Genomic DNA, 26,423 nt, shown 5'->3' with positions numbered 1-26,423 from the left:
ATCAGCTCTAGAGTCTAGTTGTGAGATTCACTGGCCCACAAGCTTGCATATCTACTATTTTCACAATTGTTTTTAAGTTTGGGGGAACTGGGGAATTGATTATTTTATTAAATGATCCATTATTGATTCTTGATTTTAATAATCGATTCAATGATGTCTTCTTTTGTACCTGTACAGGTAGAAGAAACTCTACTTCTCTGGAGAACAACTGTACTTCTTAGAAAAAAACATATCATGTATCTTTCACCATAACAGAAGACTGCTCAAGTCTCCATCATTCCTCCCCCATACAAATACTGTAGCAACAAATTCCTGTGATTATCCGGAACAGCACTTCTCTATAATTGGATGCACAGTGTTCTCTATTTTCTTGAATTTCCTCCTCTGAACGAGGTCGTCTTGGAAGTGACTTGGAACATGTGGAGGCAGACGTTGATGCCTAATAGCCGGGAAGTCTTTGAACGTATTAATGGATAACCACAAAAAACGGACGTTCACCTTCCTCACCATTGGATTGATATTTCTGTTGAGTGGCATCGAGTACGGTACGTTCATTTTGATCTGCTTTTATGTAGTATTGTTTATTGTTATAGATGTGATACTGGCGATGTGTGGAGTTTTAATCTGGCATCGTGACTCGTTCTCACGTTGCAGAGAACATGGGATTTTTGTTGATCACATACGCATTGATGCGCGCGCACACACACACACACACACACACACACACACACACACACACAGTCACACACACACACACACACACACTCACACACACACACACACACACACACACACACACACACGTCACACATCAGTGGTGGGCTGGTGGCAAGTAATGAAGTACTTGAGTATTCTACTGTGCTTAAGTACAATTTGAGGTTGAGTCTTTCCAATTTTCTATACTTTGGTACTCAAATATTATACTTATTACGCCACTACAATTATTTGAACACTTGCATGTGTAACTAGTAACTCAGTTACTAGTTACTTTGAAGATTTTTTTAAAGGATTACAAAACATGCATTAACCAGGCCATGACAGATGTTGAAAAAAGTACTTAATTATATTTTGAGGCCAATATTTTTGTAACTCCAGTGAGATTTTGAATACAGGATGTTTACTTTTAACAGAGTATTTGTATATTGTGGCATTGCTACGTAGTGAAGACGTAGTGAAATGAAACAAGTTTCAGACTCAACCCTTTTAACAGAGTATTTGTATATTGTGACATTGCTACGTAGTGAAGACGTAGTGAAATGAAAAAAGTTTTAGACTCAAAAATAATTATTCTTATGTGAAAAGTCATAATATATTGTGAAAAGTCTGTAGAATTGTAATTACTTACTGTAAATGCAAACGTACTGCTTGATGACATGGATAGACAGACCCTTATGAATATAAATTAACCTTGATTTCATTCACCTGTTTAATTCCCATAGCTCACGTTCCTCCACTTGCACCTGATTTTAATTAGGGAGACATTCTTGGGCTGCTACGTTTTTTTAAATCTAACTCAAGAGGGTGGCCAGACGGTGCATTAGTAATACTTGTTTGAAACTTATACACAGTACATTCAAATATGTATCTGAAAATATTTGAGGTAAGAAATAAGCAATGCAATGCATAAAAGTGCCCTAGAATTGCTCCTCTGTCCCTCAGCTGCACTATGCGCTCTGATCAGTACAAACAGTGTGTTTGTGTGTAGAGTTCAGAGATCCCATAGCCGGAGCGAACGGGACCGTCGGCCGACACTGTAGATTGGTCCAAGAAAAACAACCCCTTAGCTAAAACGTTAGCAATAAAGCCATTTCATGACGTCTTTAAGTAAAACATATTTACATCTTTCTTTCCCCCTCTGTCTGTCTGTCTCAGCCGTCATTCTGCCTACAATATGGCGGTACCTCCAGATCTTGGAAGCCCCTCCCTACTTCCTGGGCCTGGGTCTGTCGGCCTTCAGTCTAAGTGGTCTGCTGATCGGCCCGCTGTTTGGCCTCTGGTCAGACCGCTCCAGAAAAACAAAGACCATCATCCTTTTGTCCAACCTCTTTGAAATTGCCGGTGAGCACGCTGCTGATTTGAGTCAAAATGTATTCCAAAATGTTCACATTTCTTGGTCATGTCTCACATATACTGTAGACACAGGATCTGACACGAATTTTGACCTGTTGGTGCTGATGGTCAAGACTGACCTGATGGTCAAGACTCTACCGGCCCGTACCGGGGTAGAGTAGAGTGGCAGGTAGAGAGGCCGGTTGGCAACTGCAAGGTTCCCAGTTTGATCCCGGGCTCCCCCAGAGTTTATAGTGTCAGTGTCCTTGAGCAATATATGAAGTCTGAACCCCTAATTGCTCCCGATGTGCAGGTTGGTGCCTTACATGGTTTCCTCCGCCATCGGTGTATGAGTACGTGTGAATGGGTGAATGTAATGCAAAATCTATGTAAAGTCAAGTGCTTTGGATGAAAGTGCTATATAAATGCACCATTTACCATTTACCAATTTATCCCCTGACCAAGCAGGCAGGCTCTATTTGCTCAATGATAAAAAGTTTAACACTTAAGCAGGAAACCAGTTTCAAATCCAGGGTAGAAGAGAAAAGTTACATAGTGCTGATTTAAAGTTAGGGTAAGTGATATTATTTGGTTAGACACAACATTTACATAAAATGTTAAAGCACTAGGAGTCTCTTCAATATCATCACTTCCAATTTATTTGTTTGTTCTGTATCCTGACTGAGTTCTCCATCCTGATTGGATACAATTGGTATGCCGACCTGAAAATGCATTTTCTGTTTAATTTTCTGTTATTGAACAAACACTCTTCTATAACAATGAGTACTATCAGAATATAGAGCTTTAAATTACAGTACATTGAGAATGGTAATGCCAGGATTTCAGTTAGCATAAAGGTTCATATACTGTATGTCTGTCTATATAGTGCACATGGAGTGCTTTGCTTTGACAAAACAGGACACGCTTGTGGACTCAGAACAACGAGCACTTTAAGTGCCAAGCGTTCAAGTGTGGATCAAGTGTGGATAATGGGATGGGTCCGAATAAGCCAAAGCACAGGGTGCTTGCTGTGCACTTTATCCACACTTAAGCTATATAGCTTAAGTGTGGATAAAATGCAGCTGGGGAGCAGCATTTGGCTACTCTAAATGGTAAGTGGTGCATTTATATAGCACCTTTATCCAAGGTGCTTTACATAGATTGTGCATTACATTCACCCATTCACACACACATTCATACACAGATGGTGGCGGAAACCATGCAAGGCACCAACCAGCACATCAGGAGCAATTAGGGGTTCAGTGTCTTGCTCAAGGACACGTCGACACTAACTCTGGGGGAGCCCGGGTTCGAACTGGCCATCCAGCCACTCTACCCCTGAGCCACCTCTTTTCCTATGGAGGGTACCTGAAACCTTAGAGAACGTGATGTTCTGGGATGGTTTTTGTTTGTGTTGCCATTATAACTAGAACTACTGTACCCCTGAAAGGGTAGGTTAAACTGAAATCAGGATATGACCACTACCAGATCAAATAGGATTGATTCATTGATTGACTACTTTATCAATGTGTTTGTTAACAGTACAGGAGTCAAAGGTTATGCCAAAAGTATAACACCAAACACTTATAGGGGGCTTGTTTCCATCGTGGTCTATTGTAATAAATGTATTGGTCATACATATGATACATACAATACAATACATATTTATAAAAACCTCAGTAGCATCGAAAGGTATTCTATAGAGAAAGGAGGGGGGGGGGGGGGGGGGGGCACAGAGGATGCTACTACCAAGGTTACACTAAGAATTGTATTTTAAGGTCAGCCATTCTTTACAAAGATAACAGTCTTTTGTTACACACTAGTGGACACTGACTATTCTTAAATGAAAACAGCATTAAGGCATAAAGGTTATAATTGACATTGATACAATTTTGCAACCCATTTTCTTCACCCAGTGTCAATTATCTAATGTAATCCTGGGCGCTACACTTCCTCTGCCAACCTGGGGGGTCAGCGGACTGAACTCATGCTTCGAAAATGCCATCTGATATGTCTTTTCTTTAAATCCTCAGGTAACTTCATGTATTTCTTGGGATATTCAAAATGGCTGCTGTTGAGCAGTCGACTTGTAGCAGGTGACCACGAATGCACGCACGCACGCACGCACGCACGCACGCACGCACGCACGCACGCACGCACGCACGCACGCACGCACGCACGCACGCACGCACAAACACACGCACATTCATACATTTTGTAAACAAATTCATAATCAATGAAGGTGATTTTCTGTGGTTTTGATCGTCGTTCTTGTGATGCATGTCAGGTATTGGTGCAGGAGCCGGCTCCTCCATCTTTGGTTTCCTGACGCGGTGCACGCGCTCAGACGAGCGTGCCGGCGTCTTCGCTGCTATAATGGCCTGTCGTCAGGCCGGCCTTCTCATTGGTCAGTATACAGTATTTAAAAGTTCTCAGTTGCCACGACTGATTTCAGTCATTTGGATTCCATAGAAGCCAGCATGTCATCTGTGGAAGCAAAAACAGCTCTCTACAGCATCTACAGCTCTCCATGCATCTGTGACGCATTAAGAGCTGTTGATAGGCTGTTTTGTTGTTGTTTTGTTTGTTTGTTCTTTTTAAATTAGAGCATTTGAAGTGCTCAAACTAGCATACAATCCTAATCTGGTCTGGGATATTTCATAAAAGTGAAGGTTTAAGCCTTCACCTGGTTGGCAGTATGTAGAACAGCAGGAGCAATATTATTAAAACATCATACTTAACATATTGCCTTAATTGTTTAGGAAACAGCGTGGGGGCTCCTTTCACACTGTTTCACAAATCACACACTCTAGGACACAATTTTTCACTCGTGAGATTTTATTTTGCTTTAATCCATTTATGAAACATTGTAACCTCTTTATACTTTAGCAGTGGTTCTCAAACATTTAGTATACCCCAGTTTGGCATGCATTGATTATTAGGGCATTGACCCCTATAACTCCAGAGTTAAATGAACGCCCTACTTGATCATACTAGTACTACAGCATGACGCAAAAGCCGCAACGTTATTAATACATTTTATTAAATAGACGATAATACATGATGAAGCATTGTCTATTTTATCGTTTATTTAATGAAATGTATTATAGCCACAATTTATAAAATGAACCTCATGTATTGAAAGAGATTGTGCCGTTTTAAGTAACTTCTGCACTGACATCAGTTTTCAGACCTGAAGTACCTGCATAATTTATGATGGGATTGTGCTTAGGTGCATCCATCCTTATGGGTTTTTTCATTGAATCTCTCCTTTCCTCTGTTGTGTTTGCCAGGCCCAGCATTCAACCTGTTTCTGCGACTGTGTGATTTCAACCTGGGGCCATTCATTGTGAACAAGTACACATCTCCTGGGGTAACAGATCATCCTTAAACCTGGGGTCTCTGGCACATCAGGCCCGGTCGTATGCTTATTGAATACTGACACAATCCACTGAAATATCTGATGTGCAGCTTTGTTTCTGCGCTTGGGGCCCTGTATCCATTCCACACATATCCATTTCCATATCCATTTCCACATATCCATTTTCCATCCTCTCTCTCTTCTTCATAGCCTGTGGTTTCTGATGAGACATATTTTATATTTTCTAAAGCACTGTCAGATTAAAAATCAACCACCTAGGCCACATTATAAGGACTGATAATCCTGTGTCTTTTAAAGTTTGATCTTGTTGAAAGTTTATCTTTAAGTAAGGAACAATTGCTCAAAAATGATGCGTTGTGGAACTTGTAGATCGCCTCTTTGCAATTTTTGAAACTTCATTGGTAACATTTAACGTTGGGTCTATAATGCATTATAATGCATTCGACACTCTGCATATCAATGTTACAACGTGCTGTTCTGCTGAGCTTATATAATGCATTATGACCAACACTTATCTTATCTTGTAAATCTTGTCATAATTATAAACATTTATGATGAGTGTATAATGACTTGTAAGTGTATTATACATTATATATATACATTATACATTTTATAACGTTTTTTTTTTAGTTTAGTTTATTTCGATCATCATCAACAGTATAACACGTCATTACATTTAACATTACATTCCAACATTTCTTTTTTTGCTTGATCGAAAAGGCATATAGGCTGAAACTCAAAGCTTATTAATGCCTATCCTTAATAAATGTCAGTTTACCCTTTAACATTTACAACTGTTCATATTGAATGAACCAGCAAATTATACATTTTTACATTCATGTCTACTTACATTGTGCGTTATAAACAAACCTAGACTTCATTATTATGCACACAGTATTGCGTACATACTTACGTACATATACACACACACGTATCATACATATACCAATATTTATTCATTTATTATTAATTTGTCCTGTATTATAGACCTGAAGTGTCACCCGAGCGTTTTTGAAAGATATTCGCCTATAATGACCAGAATAGGGATGCAAGCTAGACAGTGCGTAACAAATCCTTTTCACAGTCTACACACGTACTGTACATCACAACTTTTCCAAATGTGTATGACCCATATCTCTGAGCTACAAGTTACATTTTCAGAACCCTCAACAATCTATCAATATCAAATGTACTATGATTCGGCTTCTGCGGATTGTGAGCTCAAGGAGATTCCAGTCCTCCGTCGATGGAGTGGAATGGGGGTTATTCTTTGACCCGCAACTTTTTGAATGTAGGCATGACAACCCGCAAAGTTATGAACGGATTTGCATGAAACTTTGTGAACTGTTTGGGCATGGGACAGGAAAGAACTGAATAACCACCTTACGTACTTAGTCGTACCAAATAGCAAAAATCACACCTGTGTGAAGTGAGGGGTGCTAATATATTAACACAATTTGTGTCCAGACGTCCTAGGAATTATAGTCTAACTCATGTTGATTAGGTGATGTAATGGTGATGTAAAACAAATGACGTAAGTTTTCCCTTCATTGTCAATGGCGTTTATTAAGCAAACATTGAACTAAAGACAAACATAGGAGGAACTAGCACCCCTCAAAATAGACAATCTACAAGCTCACAATGCACTGCATGGTGATGCATTGTGAACTTGTAGAGCTTTTTTTTTGATTTCCTAAAGGGGGGATATGACATAAAAACGGTTCTAAAAGGATTCACATAACACCTTGACACTTTGTGCAGCTATCAGCTGACATGAGAGGAGACCCTACATCATTGGTCAATGGTCCTATATAACAAAACGGGGGGTCGGGGTGTGTGTGTGTGTGTGTGTGTGTGTGTGTGTGTGTGTGTGTGTGTGTGTGTGTGTGTGTGTGTGTGTGTGTGTGTGTGTGTGTGTGTGTGTGTGTGTGTGTGTGTGTGTGTGTGTGTGTGTGTGTGTGTGTGTGTGTGTGTGTGTGTGTGTGTGTGCGTGCGCACATAAAGGTTGAATGAATCTATAATGATATACCTTATACCTACATGCAGAGTTAGTTCAGGCAGACAACTCAAATCATATTTCACGCTTTACAGGGAATGAATGAAACGAGACGGAGCCTTGACGCTAAATATGCTTATAAATATTTATGCTCAATATGTTTATATTCATGCTCAATAATAAATAATTATATTTATTCAATCCGAGACTTGTCTGACTGAAGTTCTGAACTACATATCTCTCTCCTCCCTTCCCTCATCCTCGTTGTAGATCTTCATGTGCCTAATGTGGACCCTGCTCCAGTTTGTCATCCTGGGTCTCTACTGGGACCTCCCCCCCATCGGCGCTGCGGAGGGCGGCGGCGTCATGCTGACGCATCTGAAGGTGGAGGAGGAGGAGGTGCCGCTGGTGGGCTCTGAAGAGGAGGCGGTGCACACCTACAGCGCCGTCAACTCGGACGACGTAGAGACCACGTCCACGACGTCTGAAACCGAGCCTCCGTCTGCCGCCAAGGTCTTCAAACACATCGGCTCTAGTGGTGAGCAGACCGACGGTCAGACACTCAGTCAGGTGGTACGTCAGCACTAGTGGTGAGCAGACAGACGGTCAGACACTCAGGTGGTACATCAGCACTAGTGGTGAGCAGACAGACGGTCAGACACTCAGTCAGGTGGTACATCAGCACTAGTGGTGAGCAGAGAGACGGTCAGACACTCAGGTGGTACATCAGCACTAGTGGTGAGCAGAGAGACGGTCAGACACTCAGGTGGTACATCAGCACTAGTGGTGAGCAGAGAGACGGTCAGACACTCAGGTGGTACATCAGCACTAGTGGTGAGCAGACAGACGGTCAGACACTCAGTCAGGTGGTACATCAGCACTAGTGGTGAGCAGACAGACAGTCAGACACTCAGGTGGTACATCAGCACTAGTGGTGAGCAGAGAGACGGTCAGACACTCATGTGGTACATCAGCACTATTGGTGAGCAGACAGACAGTCAGACACTCAGGTGGTACATCAGCACTAGTGGTGAGCAGAGAGACGGTCAGACACTCAGGTGGTACATCAGCACTAGTGGTGAGCAGACAGACGGTCAGACACTCAGTCAGGTGGTACATCAGCACTAGTGGTGAGCAGACAGACGGTCAGACACTCAGGTGGTTTAGACTAGAGTACCACATGGTTCCCAAACACTGGGTCGGGACCCAGTTGTGGGTCGCGGACAAATAGTTTTTGGTCCCTATACTTTTTTGTTTTAATTATTATTTCAAAACATTTTCTTAAATGGATTAAAAACTAAATGTAAAAGTAATTTCATGAAGAAAAAAGATTCTATAAATTAGAAAACAAATGTTTTAGAAGTAGTGAAAATAGTCGATCTACAGTACACGCTCACATCGCGGCACGATGATGAAGCGACGCGTTGTGAGCTTGTAGATCTGCTATTTTCACTAATTTGGGTCCCCATGGTTTAGACTAGAGCAGTGGTTATGGGTCTGTAACTCCGAGGCCCATTTTCCACCGAGGCCGAACCGGTTCAGTTATTTTTTCCTGCCTAATATTGAACCAGTTCAGAGTGTTTCCACTGAAAATGAATTCGTTCAGAACCCTAAAAGTTGGTTCGGAACTGGAACCCCAAAAAATGGCCGCCAGTTCCGTGAAAGCACCAAGGTTCCAAGACTCTAGAACGGAACCTGTTCTGGAACCAGAGTTATTTTGGTGGAAAAGGGGCCTGAGAGTGGGCGTTGCATTGGGGTCCCACAGATCGGAGTGATTGGCCTCATGCATATCAAACAAGGTTTGAGAAGGCCTGGTACAGGAGTACAAGATGGAAGAGGTTTCAATACTAATGCTCATGTGCTGTGATGCGCTGTAGTAGAATATTCACTGTTACAGTCATTTAACCCACACTCACATGCATACAGACACGCACGCACACACACACACACAATCTCCAGCTTCGGCATGAATACAAAAATATATGTAAATGTATTCTTAGGTAACTCCAGTGTTTGTTAGTGTGTGTCTGTTGTATGTCAGATGTGTGTTAGTGAGTGTCATAGTGTGCCTGTTGTGTGTCAGGGTGTGTATACATATGTAGGCAAGCGTCTTATTGGATTAGTGTCTAGGGAAGTTTGTATCAGATGCCAGTAGTGTGTGTGTTCCAATATTGATGAACAAGCACTGGAGTGTGTGTGTGTGTGTGTGTGTGTGTGTGTGTGTGTGTGTGTGTGTGTGTGTGTGTGTGTGTGTGTGTGTGTGTGTGTGTGTGTGTGTGTGTGTGTGTGTGTGTGTGTGTGTGTGTGTGTGTGTGTGTGTGTGTCAGACCTGTCCTATTGATTCCCACTCTCTTTGAAGGGGAAGAATGGATGACTGCCGTAGTCGACATTGGCGGACGTAATAGATACAGAATTCATAATGTAGCAAAACATTCTGCCCATTGATTCCGTCGGCTCTTTGAAGGAGAGCTGGCAACACTCCAGCAGCTCCGATTCAAAGTGGAGAAGAACCTTCCAGCATGCTGGAATGCACATAATAGAGCATTCTAGTGAGTGGTGGAGATAGCCATGAATTATTGATCATGCCTGACGTTTTGAGTGAGGATTAAAAGCCCCTGGCGGATCCGCAGCGACCAGGTCCATTTCATGCCTTTCCTACTAGCTGGAGTTGTGCTGTACTTACTTCTCTTACTGTATGAACTACAGGGTTTCAAAGTGCGGCCCATGGCCCCTATGAGGGCCGCTAGGGGGACATTGCAAAGGAGAGAAAAATGAATATATCATAGATGGGTAGATAGATACTGTAAGTACAGTAGGTAGGTAGATTAGGTAGGAAGGTTTGATTGATTGATTGATTGATTGATTGATGGAGTTATTGACAGATTGGAGAATTACAGTACATTTCAAGCACAACTCAATACAAAACTGTTAACTGTGGACGACACCATAAAGTATTACACTTGTTTACAATAGGGCCCACCATGTTCAATTCATCATAATTGGTACTGTGTGTGTACTAAACTATCTCTCTCCCTCTCTCCTCTGGTGTGGTAGAGTTGCTTCGAGAAGAGGTGGTGGTTCTGCTCACGGCCCAGTTCATTACTCTCTTCAACCAGACGGCTCTGGAGGTGAGTGCAGAGTGTGTGGGGGGGGGGGGGGGGGGGGGGGGGGCAGAAAACAGTGGTGGGAGCAGTACTCCAATTATTATCGTAGCAATACCACAATGTAGAAATACTACTGTTACAAGTCGTTGCTGTTGCCGGGCAGAAACTTCTTATCTCCTATTCTAAATCTTGTTAAATTAATGCCCTACTTGATCAGACTACAGTGTCACACAAAAGCATCAAAAGTACCACATCCTCTACAGATCTGCTACTTTCTTTTTATTTGAATGAATTAAGTTTTGGACAAAGGTTTTAAAAAAAATTGGTCAATCTTTCAGAATTAGTATTAAACAGAGCTTAATTGGATAATGTATATTTTGTAACAATAATATAAATATGCAAAGTAACTAGCAACTAAAATTCAAATAATCATTATTGGAGTAAATGTACAGAATTTGCCTCTGAGATGTGCTGGAGGAGAACGATTGAAACAATTGGAAACATTTTAAATACTCAAAGTAGGTATACAGTAAGTACCTCAAAATTGTACTTAAGTAGAGTCTACTTTCCCCCAAGGCCTGTGAAGTTGCCACTTTAAAATAACAACACTGATTAAACAGCTGGCAGAGACTCAGAGGAATACAGTCGGGTCGATATTGTGTTCCTGTTATTGCACGTTACTAATTACTGTAATGGGAACATGATATCCACTCACTGCCTGCATCACATCTACGGTAAATAATGACAACCCTTTCTCCCCTTTAAGCCAATGATTAAGTGTGAGTCTTAGCTTGGGCCAGGGCCAGTGTGGGCCAGGCAAGTTGTTTTCTTTCTGCACATTCTGCTGTTTACATGGATTAAAGTTTTCTGTTGCCACGGCAGACTTCAATCATTTGGATTCCATAGAAGTCAGCATGTCTTCTATGGCAGTGTTTCCCAAACTTTTTTGTCCCAGGGCACACTTTTCATAGCCTTGATTTTATCTTCCCGGAGTAAAACTTCTTTGATACTCAACCCAATATACTTTTAAAAACACACATGACAGCACTCACCAAATAACTTTAAAGAAAAAGAAAAGAACAAGAGACTGCCTCAGTTTCACCAATTTATTTTTGAAAACTTATATACAAAATATAGCACACACATGTTCAATTTGCTTCCATAGAATCTATGGAAGCAAGTCATGGACCGACAATAGCCTATCTACAAGCTCACAACACATCGACACGTTGTGAGCTTGTAGATTGGCTATTTTTCGTTATTCATTATTTTATGTTTAACGAGTATTTTAATTGGTCAAACGAGTTCAGAAGCATCTTCCAATATCTGGGATATTTAAAACTAAAACAAAGGTTAAAGCCTCTATTTCTTATTCCATGGTTGGCTTTATGTAGAAGAGCAAGATTGACAACAATATGACATAATTTTACACATTGTGCTAATAGTTTAGTAAAACACAGCGCTAGTGTGTGGGGGCTCCTTTCATGCTGTTTCACACATCACAGATTAGGACCTTTCAGTCGTGTTTATTGTGTCGATGGAAATGCCATGAGACTCTCAATCAGTGGCAGGTAGCAGGATTTTACACTGGAACTGAGGAAAGCTAAGAGAGCGCATACTGTCACGATTACTGACCTCGACTATGCAGATGATGACATCGCCCTAGCCTCGGACACAGCAGAGAAATAATGGGAACCACTATTAGCAGTAGAAAAGGATTGCAGGACAAGGCACTCGGGTGGAGATTGAGAAGTTGTAAAGTCCCTGCCTTAACCACCGCAGAGTTTGTGGGTTCAAATCCAACGTGGTGCATTCGGCTTTGTCGAGTGTCTATGCGAACTCAATTGGCCCGTGTTCAGGGGAGGTAAGCCAGGCGGGGAGGCTGAAATTGGTCATTGCACATACTCTGTAGTCTTATCAGGCTCTATCAGGTGGAGCCTGTCAGCAGGGAGTGTTGTGCGGGAGGAGTATTCCTCCTGGTGGGGGCTCCTCACTGGCAGGTGAATCAGTTGGACAGAGGAATTAATTGGCACAACAAGAGGGGGGTAAAAATAATTGGCTACTCTAAATTTAAGGGGAAAAAAGAAGGAATAAAAAGAAAAGGAGTGCAGGAAGATTCTCAAGCTTTAATGACATGAAAACCAAAATAATGGCATTTAACATGGAGGACAGAAACACATTGAGATAGTCAACGACTTCAAATATCTGAGTGCCTGGACTGCCTCAATGGAACAGGTTCTGAAAGTCTCGGCGGCACGTGCCTGGAATACCTTTGTATTGAATGAGGAGATTGTGGGAATCTGGCATATTGGGAGATGACCTCAAGAGGCGGCTGCTTGTGGCTGCAGTAGAATCAGTACTGCTGAACGAGGATGAGACATGGACGCTCACAGTAGAGCGGGAAAGGGTCTTAGATGGTGTCTAGTCTGTCTACACAAGAGGCAGCTTGATGTACAAGTACTAAAGTAGGCTACACTACACCCCTGGACACGACGCCAGTACAGTTGGGTGCCACCGATATTGTCCCTTATCATTTGACCCATTTAGGCCTGACCTCAAATTTTTTAAAAATCCTTCTAAATCCTCCAGTTTTCTGAAAAAAATATTTTCACGATTTTTCAAAAATAGCAGACCTACAAAGCTCGTAGCGCGCCACTCGGTGGCGCGCTATGAGCTTGTAGATCTGCTATTTTTCAATAGCTAAATTATAATGTTTAAAACACCAAAAGGGGTTCCCGCCCAAAATGGGTTAACTGTCCTTTTGCGCAGATCACGCAAACCTCAGCAAAAAGAAAAGGACAATATCGATGGCCTCCAACTGTAGATGGTGTCTAGTCTGTCTACACAAGAGGCAGCTTGATGTACAAGTAGGCTACACTACACCCCTGGACACGACGCCATTATGTCTCAGGGACTAACGCTCAGTCCAACCCTTGATGCTGAGTGGCAAGCACTTTTATAGTCCTTTGGTATGACTCGGCCGGGGGTTTGAACCCTGACCTTTCAGTCTCAGAGAGGACACTCTAACCAAAAGGCCTCTGAGCTGGTCGATATTCAATCAATAAAGGTCTATCAGTTTATCTTGGCTTGTGAGGATATTTTAATGTTGAAATATTATATAAGTTTCAGTCATAGATTAAAAGATACTTACTGCAGAGGTGGGGAAACGTGTGTTTATGATTATATCAGACAAAGACATTCATTTATTTCTTCGATAGCACTTTCCTCTGCATATAGTCAGACTTTATTATTAACATCATGATTCATTCTTCTGTGTATTATCCTCATTAGCAGTCTATAATAAGACTTGGCTGGTGACGGTGGTCCATTAGAACTGTCAAGCCTTGGAATAGACGGCATCATAGATCAAATACCCCAAAAGATTGCCCACCCCTGTTTTTACCACCCCTATGTCCCTCCCTCCCCATCTCTCTCTCTCTCTCTCTCTCTCTCTCTCTCTCTCTCTTATATATATATTATATATCGTAGGCCTATTAGTATACGCCTGTCTACTGTATATATCGTCTCTATCGGGTGGAAAACTGTTTTCAGGATTCAAATTCACAAGTTGCAGATCTACAAGCTCAAAGCATGACGCTTCACACCACATATGGAGCTTGTGGATCTGCTACCTTTGATGCTTCTGTGTGATGCTGTAGGATGATCAAGTAGGGCGTTAATTTACGGAAAAACACCAATGTCTCCATCTTGTGGCAGGGGCCCTTTTTCCTTCATTTGGGGATTTAGTATTGTGTGAGAGGTGTGGCCTCGTAGAATTTGTTATCTTGTGCCACAGTCCCTAAAACACCTCCATTACCCCTTACATTATGCATAGGTGTGGTTTGGGCGTTACAATGATTAAACCAATCACCATGCCACATGCCATTGCCTTTACGAGATCTATTATCCATTTAACATTATGCCCAGTGATTTACACTATGGCCCATGACCATGGAAGAGCGACACACGTTGCTGCCTTGAAATATAGCATATTTATATTTGATACAGAGGCCGGGTTGTTTTGTGTCCAGTAGCTCCAACACAGCCTCACTCGTGCAAATATAATAACTTCTTTGACTAGACAATTAAACTTGTTATTGCTTAATGTAAATCGCTCTGGATTAAGAGCGTCTGCTAAATGCCTAAATTGTAAATTGTAAATTAAACACAATAAGCACAAGGAATTGACACTGATTATAGTAAAATTCCAATCACAGAGATTTGTGGAGAATTAAGACAGAACGAGACATCTGAGCTGTGAATGTTGTGCAACATTACATGACTCAAGCCGAGGCAGCTCCAACTCAGGTCTTACCGTCTCAGAGGAGCGCATTAAGGAGCGCATTCTTTTATCAAACAGAATTCGCATTATGGGTGGTTTGAAGAGGCACTTTCCATTGTCCTAAACCTGTGTGTATAAGACTAGAATTTCGCGGGCCTTCGGCCCGCTCATCCCAGAGTTGCGTTGCCCCGCGTTGCGATACAGAAGTCCACAGATACAGAAGTCCACAGTGACACGCGTTGTATGCAGCTGTTTTGTGTTGCAGCGCGCGCGCGTGTAGTGTTGTTGTTATCCATATATGCGCCTCGGTTCGTCCCGTTTGTTCCACGCCAGGTGTCGACGCAGTCGTTTGTGCGATTGGCGTGTTTGCATTATTGTAACTGTGTAGGCATACCATATTCTGAATTACCAAAAAGGACACATGCGCGCGTGCATGTGGATGTGGATGTGCTCATGCGCGTGCACGTCGTGCATGTGCCGTGCGTGGGCGGTTCTGTTAAATTGAGATGTCAAAAGAATCTATAGCCTAACAATAAATGGATCAAATATGCTCTGTATTAGTTATGTATTTATTTAAAGCAGTGGCTGTGAAAGGTGTGATCCAGGGACCCTCATGGTTCCTTGAGGGGGTTCCAAATGGACCCATTATAGGTCTGTAACTGTGAGAGTGTAACACATGGACCCAAATGGACCCTTACAGGTCTGTAACTGTGAGAGTGTACAAATGTAACCAAATGGAGTGTTGTATAACTGTTAACTGTGATACTGTAGAAATGGAATGAAATGGGACTGTTATGGGTCCATTTGGTTTGACTCTCAGAGTTATGGGGGTCCTTGAAATTAAGAAGTTTGAGAACCTGTATGCAATGGCTTATCTGTTGTAAAAAGAGAGACCAGCCTATTCTCCAAACCATCATATGTTATGCTTTGCTAGGTTGTACGAAATAATATTGGGTCATTATAATTTGCAGGACTCACCGCGCGCACAGCTGCCTTGTCTGTGTTGACATGACATGGGCTTGCAGGACAGAACTTGTATTTGTGACAGACACATAGTTCCTTTGCAGACAATACAATGTGCTTCTCATTGGGCAGTCACAAAGCTAAGAAAACAGCAGCCTACTTTTTCTGCATGTCAATGATGAGATAGTTCTCCGCTGTCTGTCTATCTGCAGACAGCGGAGCAGCCAGCGAGCCTTTCTCTGATCTGCGGTCGGGACCAGTGGTAGTGGTGTGAGCGTGCAGCGCATGCAGAGTTATGAAGAATACACATTCCGGGGTTCGGGCTGAAAGTCCACCTCTCACAGTGTTTTGCCACTACGAACCATTGAACGTGCATTGTAATACACATTGGTGTGAATGGTCTGTGAGCGTAGCGATACACTACAGGCGATACGTGTGAAACCCCGGACATTTGAAGGAATGTATAAAACCACCCGGACTGGCCGGACAGGCCCCCAGAAGAGGACGTATGGTAAACTGTGTATGTAATCGCGGCGCTGTCCATCCAAGTTAGAATGAGTGTGTGTGTGTGTGTGTGTGTGTGTGTGTCTGGCTGCCCTGTGTTTTGCAGCGTGGGGATCGCCATGTGAGGGGGCTAGCCAATAAGGGCCCTGTGTTGCATGTGGAGAATTCTGTAGGTTAGTGTGTGTGGTGCAGCCGAACGGGGTGGTGAGAACATGAGGGGGATGTAGCACAGCAATCGGTGACCCCTACATTAAGCTGTGTTGCTCCCAAGATGCAGTGCAAATGCGTGTTGTAAGCAACCGTAGCCAATGGGAAAACAGGATGCAGTGTTGCCAGGTCCGCGAATTGTAAGCGAGTTGTAAGTAGCGTGTTGAATGGCATTTTTTCTGGGCTTGTTTTCATAGACGTGGCAACAAATTAGGCGGGGGTGTCGGTGCTTGTGGCGTGTTTGTGTTTATTATTGATATTGATATTGTTTGCGAGTGTGGACGGGAGCCGGCTTTAGTGGCAGTGCGATGACAATTTTTACGCGGCTGGTGTCGAGTGTGGCCGTGCGGCGCGACATGAGGAGATAGCCGTGGATCGACGCGGAGGGTAAGGCTGTGTCGTGTTAGTGTGTTGTTGCAGTGTGTGTTGCAGCGTGTTGCAGCGTGTCAGTGACGTAGTAGCTGGTGCCTTTTGTTCCTGTGCGTGCTTTTGGGCACATGTTTTCAATTGTAATATAGGATACCTGTAGCAAATATAGGGAAAGCGCATCAACACGCCTACAGACACACCACCGCAAATATAGGAGTTGGCAAAATTAATAGTGGGTTGTGTGGCCGCAAGTTAACGTTTACGCATAGTGGAAGCTCCTAAATGCGTAATTCTCGGAAAATGTTTATTACTTGAGGATAAAGCATGGCATAAGATGCCCCCCCCCCTCTCTCTCTCTCTCAGACCATGGTGACTCCTATGACTCAGCGTTACTTCAGCTTCGGGGAGCTGGGGAATAGTGTGATGTACGGCCTGTGTGGCGTGGAGGTGATCCTGGGCTTCTTCTTCGTGCGCTGGCTGAGCAGCCGCGTGGCGGACCGCGCCGTGCTCGCCGCCGGCCTGCTCATCTGCTGCGTGGCATGCGTCTGGTGCCTCATCTTCCTCACGGACCCCCAAGGTGACTGCACATTCATTGACCACTTTCATTATCTCCCAACTACTTGTTAACTCCCAACTACTTGTTAATGAACTCGGAGTCAATGTCGGTCCGTTTGGTTACAAATGATACATTATTGGTCCTCACTAATGGTCACATGAAATTACACCATTTCTGTCTCACTCTGTATGTCATTGGTGAGCTGGGGACAGCTCAGGAACCTGCCTACCAATGATATCATTGCATGATGTCATGTCTTAGAAGTTAGTTTAGCATGCTGAAATAGAAGCCATTGTTCTAACATAAAACTAAAAGTTTGAAATCTTTGTTCTTGTTTCTGCACGGTCCACAGCCCTCCTCTGAGACACAGAGTGGGTAGACAGAAATGTTGCCATGTTAGCATTAGTGACAGCCAATTATATGAAGATACTCAAGATAGGTTGAAAATGGGTCAAGAAATGAAACAAATCTGTACACCATTTTCTGAGAAATATTTGGGAGCAGAAAATGGTGTGTGAATTTATTTCATTTCTTGATTTGTGACAAGTTTGTGCGTGTTCTTTTTGGCTGTCTTTTTGGCTGTTCGTTCAGCCAAATGGGTGACTGCAGATTGTGTGCGTGCGTGCGTGCATGCCTGCGTGCGTGCGTGCTTGCCTGCGCGTGCTTGTGTGGTACTACTGGGGAGTCGTATAAGGTTACACTCTTGTTGAATTGAGTGTGTCCTGCAAATTATGTCATTGAACAGCAGGAGGCTATAAAGCTGCCAAACATGATCTCATGTTTATGTTGGCGTGTGTGTTATATTACCATCACGATTATGAGTGACAGGCACTGGACAGGAGGCGTTCGTTGAGTGGTCCGTTTCTGGGGGAGAAACTCGATACAATGTGAAAGAATTACTGGAAGTAATCTAATTACAGTGAAATGGTAACTGATTACAGGTGCCTTTGAAACATGTACTGTTATAATATGCTTGATTCACTACTCGGAACATTGTTAAAATTGCATTTTTTGTGGTGGGAATGTTGGAATGCTTGCTGCTTATAGTTTAGCCAAATTAACTCAAATGGACCTGGGTCCATTTTACTGTGCAGGCAAACATTTACACAAACATTGTGGTTGTAGATCACAACGATAATCCATCTGTCAAGTGGAATCCTCGTATGTCCAAAACGGTTACTTTTCAGGATTCAAATTAAAATATGGCAAAAGTAGCAGATCTACAGTACATGCTCAAGCTTGAGCTAGTGGATCTGCTGCTCCTTTTGTTGTGTTTGTGTGACACTGTAGTATGATCAAGTAGGTAGGGCGTTAACTTACGTGAGATCAGAGGTTTCTGCTCGACAGCAATGATGTAAATACCAGGAATCTTTGTGTGTCCATCTGTATGTATGTTCGTGCAATTGACACATTTGACAGATGAGATGTAAAGTATTGCTGAGGACCCAAGGAAGTGGGATGAGCGATACATGGACCACAATGGGAATAAGCCCTTGAGCTTCATTGTGCTTTTATTCTTTTTACAGATGTACAGTTATATTTATTCCAATGTATTGTTTTAATTAATCCCATTTAGACCTGAGGCTGATTCTAAAAAATGCCTTCTAAATCCTGACCTAAGTTTTCTGAAAATCAAACTTTTCTGAAAATCTAAATGTTGCTATAAACTGTAGCCTACATAGCCACAACTATACCCCAAAAGGGGTTCCCGTCTTAAAGGTAAAAACAACCCAAAAGGGCTTCCCGAAGTTCCCGTCCTATGTAGGGGTTAATAAAGATGTCAAATCAAATAGACAAAAAGATGGATCAGATGGAGTCATTGCTGAAGTGTTTTTTTTGTTGCATGCTGTTTTAAAGTGGGCACTGGGTAGATCGTGTGAATGTATGCATGTTGTGCTTGGGTGATGGCTGATGGGTGACCAGAAATGGATTGGAAAATGGATAGCAGATGCATTTTTATATCGGTCTTCCTGGTCCTCCTGCAGGTGGCTACACGTGGGAGCTGACGGCCTTCATCGTGGGTGTGTTTCTGCAGCTGCTGGGCCTCCCGTTCGTGGCCGTGTCGCAGGTGTCCCTCTTCTCCAAAGTCACGGCAGAGAAAACGCAAGGTGGGGTACACTTAACTTTTTCAGCTTGAGACCCAAAAAGATACGTTTGGTACATGACGGGGGCAGCTCCGTTTGGCCAGATGCTGTCCCATCATGCCATCACTATGCGGCTTGAGAGTGAGAATCCTGAAAGGTAACAGTTTTGAACATATAAGGTTCCATTCGACTGTGTGTGTGTGCGTGTGTGCGTGTGCGTGTGTGCGTGTGCGTGTGTGTGTGTGTGTGTGTGCGCGCGTGCGCAACGTTAAACTGCTCCGTTGTAACTACCACCGTTAATGTAGTGGGTGCAGATTTAACCTCTGTGGACTGTGTGCTTCAACACGATCGCAAGCTTGCATACAAAAGGTGCTGCTCACCGATGGAGTACACTGACTCTGCCTGGCGGCCCCTCCCGTGAGTATACCTACCGGCTGGGAAGAGAGGCGTCGGACCTGGCCTTCTACCGATGTGTCTGTCCGCTGTCAGAACAACAGTGGGTGGATTTTGGGCCCATGGGATCAGCTACAATATACGGAGAGCTCTTTGACAGTGGGAGGCAATGCTGGAGTGGACTGGGAACTTTGTTTCCTCTGGTGGAAATGCCTGCGGACTGGTTGTTGGAGGGGGTTTCGAACTTAGGATGCCTACGCTACTCATTGCTTGTTGTATCGTGACGTATGTCTGTCCTTGTACAGTATGCAATTTCCTTTGTGTGGACATAAATACATTGTTGAAGTGTGAAGTAAGTGTGTGTGTGTGTGTGTGTGTGTGTGTGTGTGTGTGTGTGTGTGTGTGTGTGTGTGTGTGTGTGTGTGTGTGTGTGTGTGTGTGTGTGTGTGTGTGTGTGTGTGTGTGTGTGTGTGTGTGTGTGTGTGTGTGTGTGTGTGTGTGTGTGTGTGTGTGTGTGTGTGTGTGTGTGTGTGTGTGTGTGTGTGTGTGTGTGTGTGTGTGTGTGTGTGTGTGTGTGTGTGTGTCCAGGCTTCAGTCAAGGTGTGCGTCGGTCAGTGGGCGGCTTGGCCACCATCCTGGGTCCTCTATGGGCCGGAGGTCTGACCAACAACATGTACATTATGCTGGGCATGATGCTGGCCCTGCTCACCATGATCACAGTAAGTTTAGAAGAAACAAACACAGCTTTCTAATATCCATGCCTCAGAACATGTTAACATGCGTTTAAAAGGACGGTTAAGTATTCTTTTCATTGTTATTATTATTACTTGCGCAAGCAGAGCGTGCAAATCCTGCGATCGGCTGGGTATGTATGTATGTCGGTGTTGTCCACCGTATGTTGGTGTTGTCCACTGGCCAATAAGGGTCCACCATTCTTGATGACGTAACTAAGGTACGTTTGGTGATCGGCTGGGTATGTATGTATGTATGTACAGTATGTATGTATGTATGTGTATGTATGTATGTATGTCGGGGTAAGAATGGTGGTCCATTATTGGCTGTTGATTATTGGCTGTTGATGGTGACGTAACTAAGGTACATTTCAAGGTTGGTATAAGGTCAATAACGGGTCTAAAGGATTTAGGACAGCAGTTGTAACAGACATTAGTTAGTAGCAGTTCTTGCACGCTCTGCCTGCGCACAAGTAGGCCATGTATGCAAGGCGCAAGTTGGCACCTCGACAGAGTGCATTTCTAGTTATGATTGCTTTTGTTGTTTTCAAGGAACGGGCCTTTATGCCACCAGCAATACATATCCATTACATTGTGAATAGTGAACTGGAAACACATGTCGTCTCTGTTGCGTGGAAACCTCACGTCTCCAAAACTGTTACTTTTCAGGATTCAAATTCAAAAACGGCAAAAGTAGCAGATGTACAAGCTCAAAGCGTGTAGTATGATGAGGCAATCATTTAACTAACAAAAACACAAAGAGTTAGAATATGGAGATAAGCACTTTCTGCCCGACAGTGACGATATAAAGGTGTCATGTATCAACTTTTTAAAGATCTCATGCGTTTCTGAGCTTGTCTGAAGTTCTCTGCACTGAAAGGAAAGACCCGACAGTCAAACATACGATGACGTGAGCCGACCGACCCGGAGCATATAGGGGTCCAGTTTCTCCAGAGCCCGCAGGGTGGCATAATGTGCAAATTACTCCCACACACGTGATGCTATTTTGGTTCGCAGGTGATGACAGCGCTGTCGTACAATCGTCTGATCGAACCCAGACCGGTGCAGAGCGCCCAGAACTCAGACAGCGGAGGGTAGAGCCACCGGCTGGCTGGCTGTGGTCCCACACACCTGATGGCACTCGCTCTGTCCCTTCAAGAGACAAGCACATTATGTTTTTGTTCAAAAGTTTTTTTTTGTTTTGTTTTGTTACAATGGTTAAAGTTGTATATTCCAATAGTATTCATGGCCGTAGAACAGTGGTGGTAACGATTTCAATTCCACGGACCCCCATGACTCTAAAGAGTGTACAAATGGAACCAAATGGACCTGTAACGGTCCATTTGGCACCACCACAAAGAATCTTGAGGGTCCCTGGACCCCACTTTGAGAACCACTGCCATAGAGTGTTTGTTCAGTGACAGTGGTCTCCCCATCTTTCCAGCTCTTTAAGTAACCTTGAAGCCTATCTCCTGTTTCTGTAGTGTGATGTGGCTTGATGTGATGTCCCCCCATCCATGATGAACAAGCACACCCAGACAGTGGACATGACCACCAGGGAGGGATTTTATGCCCAATCCAACCCTTGATGCTGAGTGCCAAACAGGGAGGCACTCAGTCCCATTTGTATAGTCTTTGGTATGACCCGGCCCGGTGGATTGAACCCTGACCTCCCAGTTTCAGGGCAGACACTCTAGTCTAACCACAAGGCCACTGAGCTCTTTAGTAAACAGAAAATACCTTTCAGGTCGGGATACAAATGTTATCCAATCAGGAGAGAGAACCCCACAGAGAAAATGTGTTGGCTTCAAGTTCAAATACGTATATAGTGTTCCAGTTCCAATTTCTGGGCAGACCCCTGTTACTGAACAGACAAGGAATATAGAGCTATTATAACAACACTTTTTCTAAACAAATAATATCCCATTTAATTACTCTGATTGTGTACTCAGAACCAAATGGAAGCTTACAGGTCCATTTGGTTACATTTGTATGGATATATAATTATTAACACAGGATTTTACTGTGTTAAAATACGCATAATTGTCATACAACACACTTCAGTGCTTGCCGTGGAATCAGTATTTAACAGACACAAAGATCCCTTCCTATGTTTTAAACCTTTGCGCATGAGTTCTGTTGCAATGCTTGTGCCTTTTTCTGTATTTAAGGCTATGCTGTTTGAATGTGTCAAACAGTTCATTACAATTGTACACAAGGGGGCACCATTGCTCTCAGATGGACAACACAGCAGTGTAAAGTGAATCTGCAGCAGTTTTCGATTGTAGCCTACTATTTATAATAAGTGTTCAGATAACCATATAGTTGTTTTGTTTTTTTGTTGTGTTTTTCAAAGCCATTTTCTTATTTTGTTGGTTTAAGCATCTAAACAGTTCGGTGTCAGTGGATGAATTAAGCCATTAGAGAAGGAAACATAACCAATATATATATTAATTTGTACTTTTTTCTTTTTTGCACAATGATGGTTGATTTTTGCTGTTAGAATGAAAAGGAGAGATAAAAAAAGATTCTTTATGTAGCGATAAAAAGGAGTGTTTAACCAAATCTGCACTTAAAATAAACATTTGGAGAAAAACATATTGCATGAAATTAAGTATTTGCGTACAGTATGCATCATTTGAAAATGTTAAGGATGGACAGCCAAAATGCACTGTGTCACACAGTAACTTGTAGGCAGTGGTTATCAAACTGCATGGGGTCTGGTGACCCCCAGGGGTCCTTGAGGGGGTTCCAGGGGGTCGCCTGAATAAATATAGTATCAAAATCAGTTTAACCACTTAAACCCTATATAAATAGGCTATTTGAAAATTGCCGATCTACAAGCTCACAACGCGTGGAGATGTGACGCGTTGTGAGCTTGTAGATCAGCAGTTTAAAAAAGAAATTGGAATAATTAATATAAATTAAATATTAAATAAAAAAATATAAATAAAAAAAATTAAATTCTTATACGGGGTCCCTGGCACAAAGCGTTTTCAGATGGGGGTCCACGGCCAATAACATATCAATTTGAGGGTCCTTATCCTGAAAATGTTTGAGAACCACTCTTGCAGTGTAGACCATTCTATGTAATATGACGTTGGATGTTGTAGCGTGGATTGTCCTCTAGGAGGTGCTGTGTGCTGTGCATTCCAGCAGAATGCCCACAGCAAAGGCTGCAGTGCAACATCAAGAGGTTTTGTAGCTTGCCTTTGTACTAGTGGCCATGGTTTGAGCAAAATCTCGTTGTCTTTATGCATATTCACAGATAAGGCTGAGTAACCTTTACAACGCTCTACACTCAGCATGCCTTGTTTCGTTTCAGGCGACTTCAGCCTGAAATGGAAATTCTAATCGCCAGGAGTCGGGGACATAATGTATGAGTACTTTCATGCCCTAATCAGCATATGCAACGTACTTGACATTTTAAGAGAGATAAAGGTGTTCGTAGAATTAGGTTAAACTCAAAGTTGTGCACATTGGGATTCCTGTTATCAGTGGTGGACAAAGTACTCAACCCCAGTAGGATACGTAGGCCTATAGATACTCCTGTGTGAAACCAACTGGGGTTCAAACCCTGCATGGTCTCTCATGTTGGAAGGCAAATGCTATGGGCTTCACACAGGTTACAATCACATGATGATGAGAATGTATACTGACCATGATACTGACCATATACTGACCATGATACTGACCACAATACTGACCATATACTGACCATGATACTGACCATATACTGACCATGCACTGACCACAATACTGTCCATATACTGAACATGATACTGAGTCTGACCATGATACTGACCACAATACTGTCCATATACTGAACATGATACTGAGTCTGACCATGATACTGACCACAATACTGTCCATATACTGAACATGATACTGAGTCTGATATACTGACCATGATACTGACCATGATACTGACCACGATACTGACCACGATACTGACCATGATACTGACCACAATACTGTCCATATACTGAACTTGATACTGAGTCTGACCATGATACTGACCACAATACTGTCCATATACTGACCATAATACTGACCACAATACTGACCATATACTGACCATGATACTGACCATATACTGACCATGCACTGACCACAATACTGTCCATATACTGAACATGATACTGAGTCTGATATACTGACCATGATACTGACCATGATACTGACCACGATACTGACCACGATACTGACCACGATACTGACCACGATACTGACCGTGATACTGACCATGATACTGACCGTGATACTGACCATATATTGACCATGATACTGACCATATACTGACCATATACTGACCATGATACTGAGTCTGACCATGATACTGACCACGACACTGAACACGGCAGTGACCATGATACTGACCATATACTGACTATGATTCTGACCATATTGACCATATACTGACATGATAGTGACTACGATACTGACATGATACTATCACTATTATACTAAACATGGTACTGCCCCTCCCCCAATTGGGAAACCTGATCTGGACGAGCCCCCAGTGTACTTTAACCTTAAGCCTGGTCTGGCTCAAGCATCCACTGCTATGCCAAAGAGGACCAGGCATCCACTGCTATGCCAAAGAGGACCAAGCATCCACTGCTATGCCAAAGAGGACCAAGCATCCACTGCTATGCCAAAGAGGACCAGGCATCCACTGCTATGCCAAAGAGGACCAAGCATCCACTGCTATGCCAAAGAGGACCAAGCATCCACTGCTATGCCAAAGAGGACCAAGCATCCACTGCTATGCCAAAGAGGACCAAGCATCCATGCTATGCCAAAGAGGACCAGGCATCCACTGCTATGCCAAAGAGGACCAAGCATCCACTGCTATGCCAAAGAGGTCCAAGCATCCACTGCTATGCCAAAGAGGACCAAGCATCCACTGCTATGCCAAAGAGGTCCAAGCATCCACTGCTATGCCAAAGAGGACCAAGCATCCACTGCTATGCCAAAGAGGACCAAGCATCCACTGCTATGCCAAAGAGGACCAAGCACCCACTGCTATGCCAAAGAGGAAGCCCTTTGGCATCTATATCAGGCTTTGGAGATAATTAGGCTCCTGGTCTATAGGCTGGGATTCTACAATGCTAACCGGTATTACAAATGCAAAATACACAAACTTCAAGCAAGTAATTAACCAAGGGCATTACCATCTATACAGAGAAAATGTTTTCACTTTCTGCTTTCATTGTGTATTTGTTATGATTGGCATATTTGATTTCAGTTTTTACAAAATGTATCACGGTATCATAAGCACGCACGCACGCACGCACGCACGCACGCACGCACGCACGCACGCACGCACGCACACGCACAGGCACACAGACACACAGATACACAGGCACACACACACACAGGCACAACAAACAAAGGCATGACCAAAACTTAGGAGAATAAAAGAAGCAAAACAGAACAGCAAAACCTCAAAACAAATACATTAAGTATAACAATAATAAAAAATAATAACATTGCCCAAAGAAGCCTTAGGGTATTCAACCAAAATATTATTGCATCATTAAAAAAAATCTCTGTGCCTCCCTGGGAGAGCCCCACTAATTACAAACATCCCTTCACAAGCATGCATTCTTCTCCCTAGCTGTGTAAACACTGAAATGGTGACTTATCTCATTTTGGAATTAAACTCCTAAATGAGGAGTTATTTGAATGAATAAAACATTACCTATGTTAATTCACCCACTAGTCTGTGGTTGGAGGTGGTCTCTACATTGAGACTATTTAGTATTTAGATCTGGAGGTGGTCTCCTCATTGAGGCAT

General features: G+C 43.0%; 1 protein-coding gene across 1 annotated transcript; it reads left to right on the top strand.

The window, feature by feature from the left end:
* Positions 1-469: 469 nt before the first annotated feature.
* On the top strand, positions 470-22,494 carry LOC306943520 (major facilitator superfamily domain-containing protein 8-like; the record flags this gene model as incomplete). The annotated part of the gene is made up of 11 exons (XM_079529909.1): positions 470-545; positions 1,873-2,058; positions 4,083-4,145; positions 4,337-4,456; positions 5,343-5,422; positions 7,698-7,965; positions 10,482-10,555; positions 17,220-17,433; positions 19,398-19,520; positions 20,478-20,608; positions 21,638-22,494. The coding sequence occupies 11 exons, from the start codon at positions 470-472 to the stop codon at positions 21,716-21,718; spliced, it is 1,416 nt and encodes a 471-aa protein (XP_079386035.1). The 3' UTR covers positions 21,719-22,494.
* Positions 22,495-26,423: the final 3,929 nt, after the last annotated feature.

The sequence above is a fragment of the Electrona antarctica genome (genome assembly GCF_951216825.1).
Source record: "Electrona antarctica genome assembly, chromosome: 19".
Classification (NCBI taxonomy): domain Eukaryota; kingdom Metazoa; phylum Chordata; class Actinopteri; order Myctophiformes; family Myctophidae; genus Electrona; species Electrona antarctica.
The sequence above is the reverse complement of the archived record's forward strand: the minus strand, read 5'-3'. Positions and strand labels throughout refer to the sequence as shown.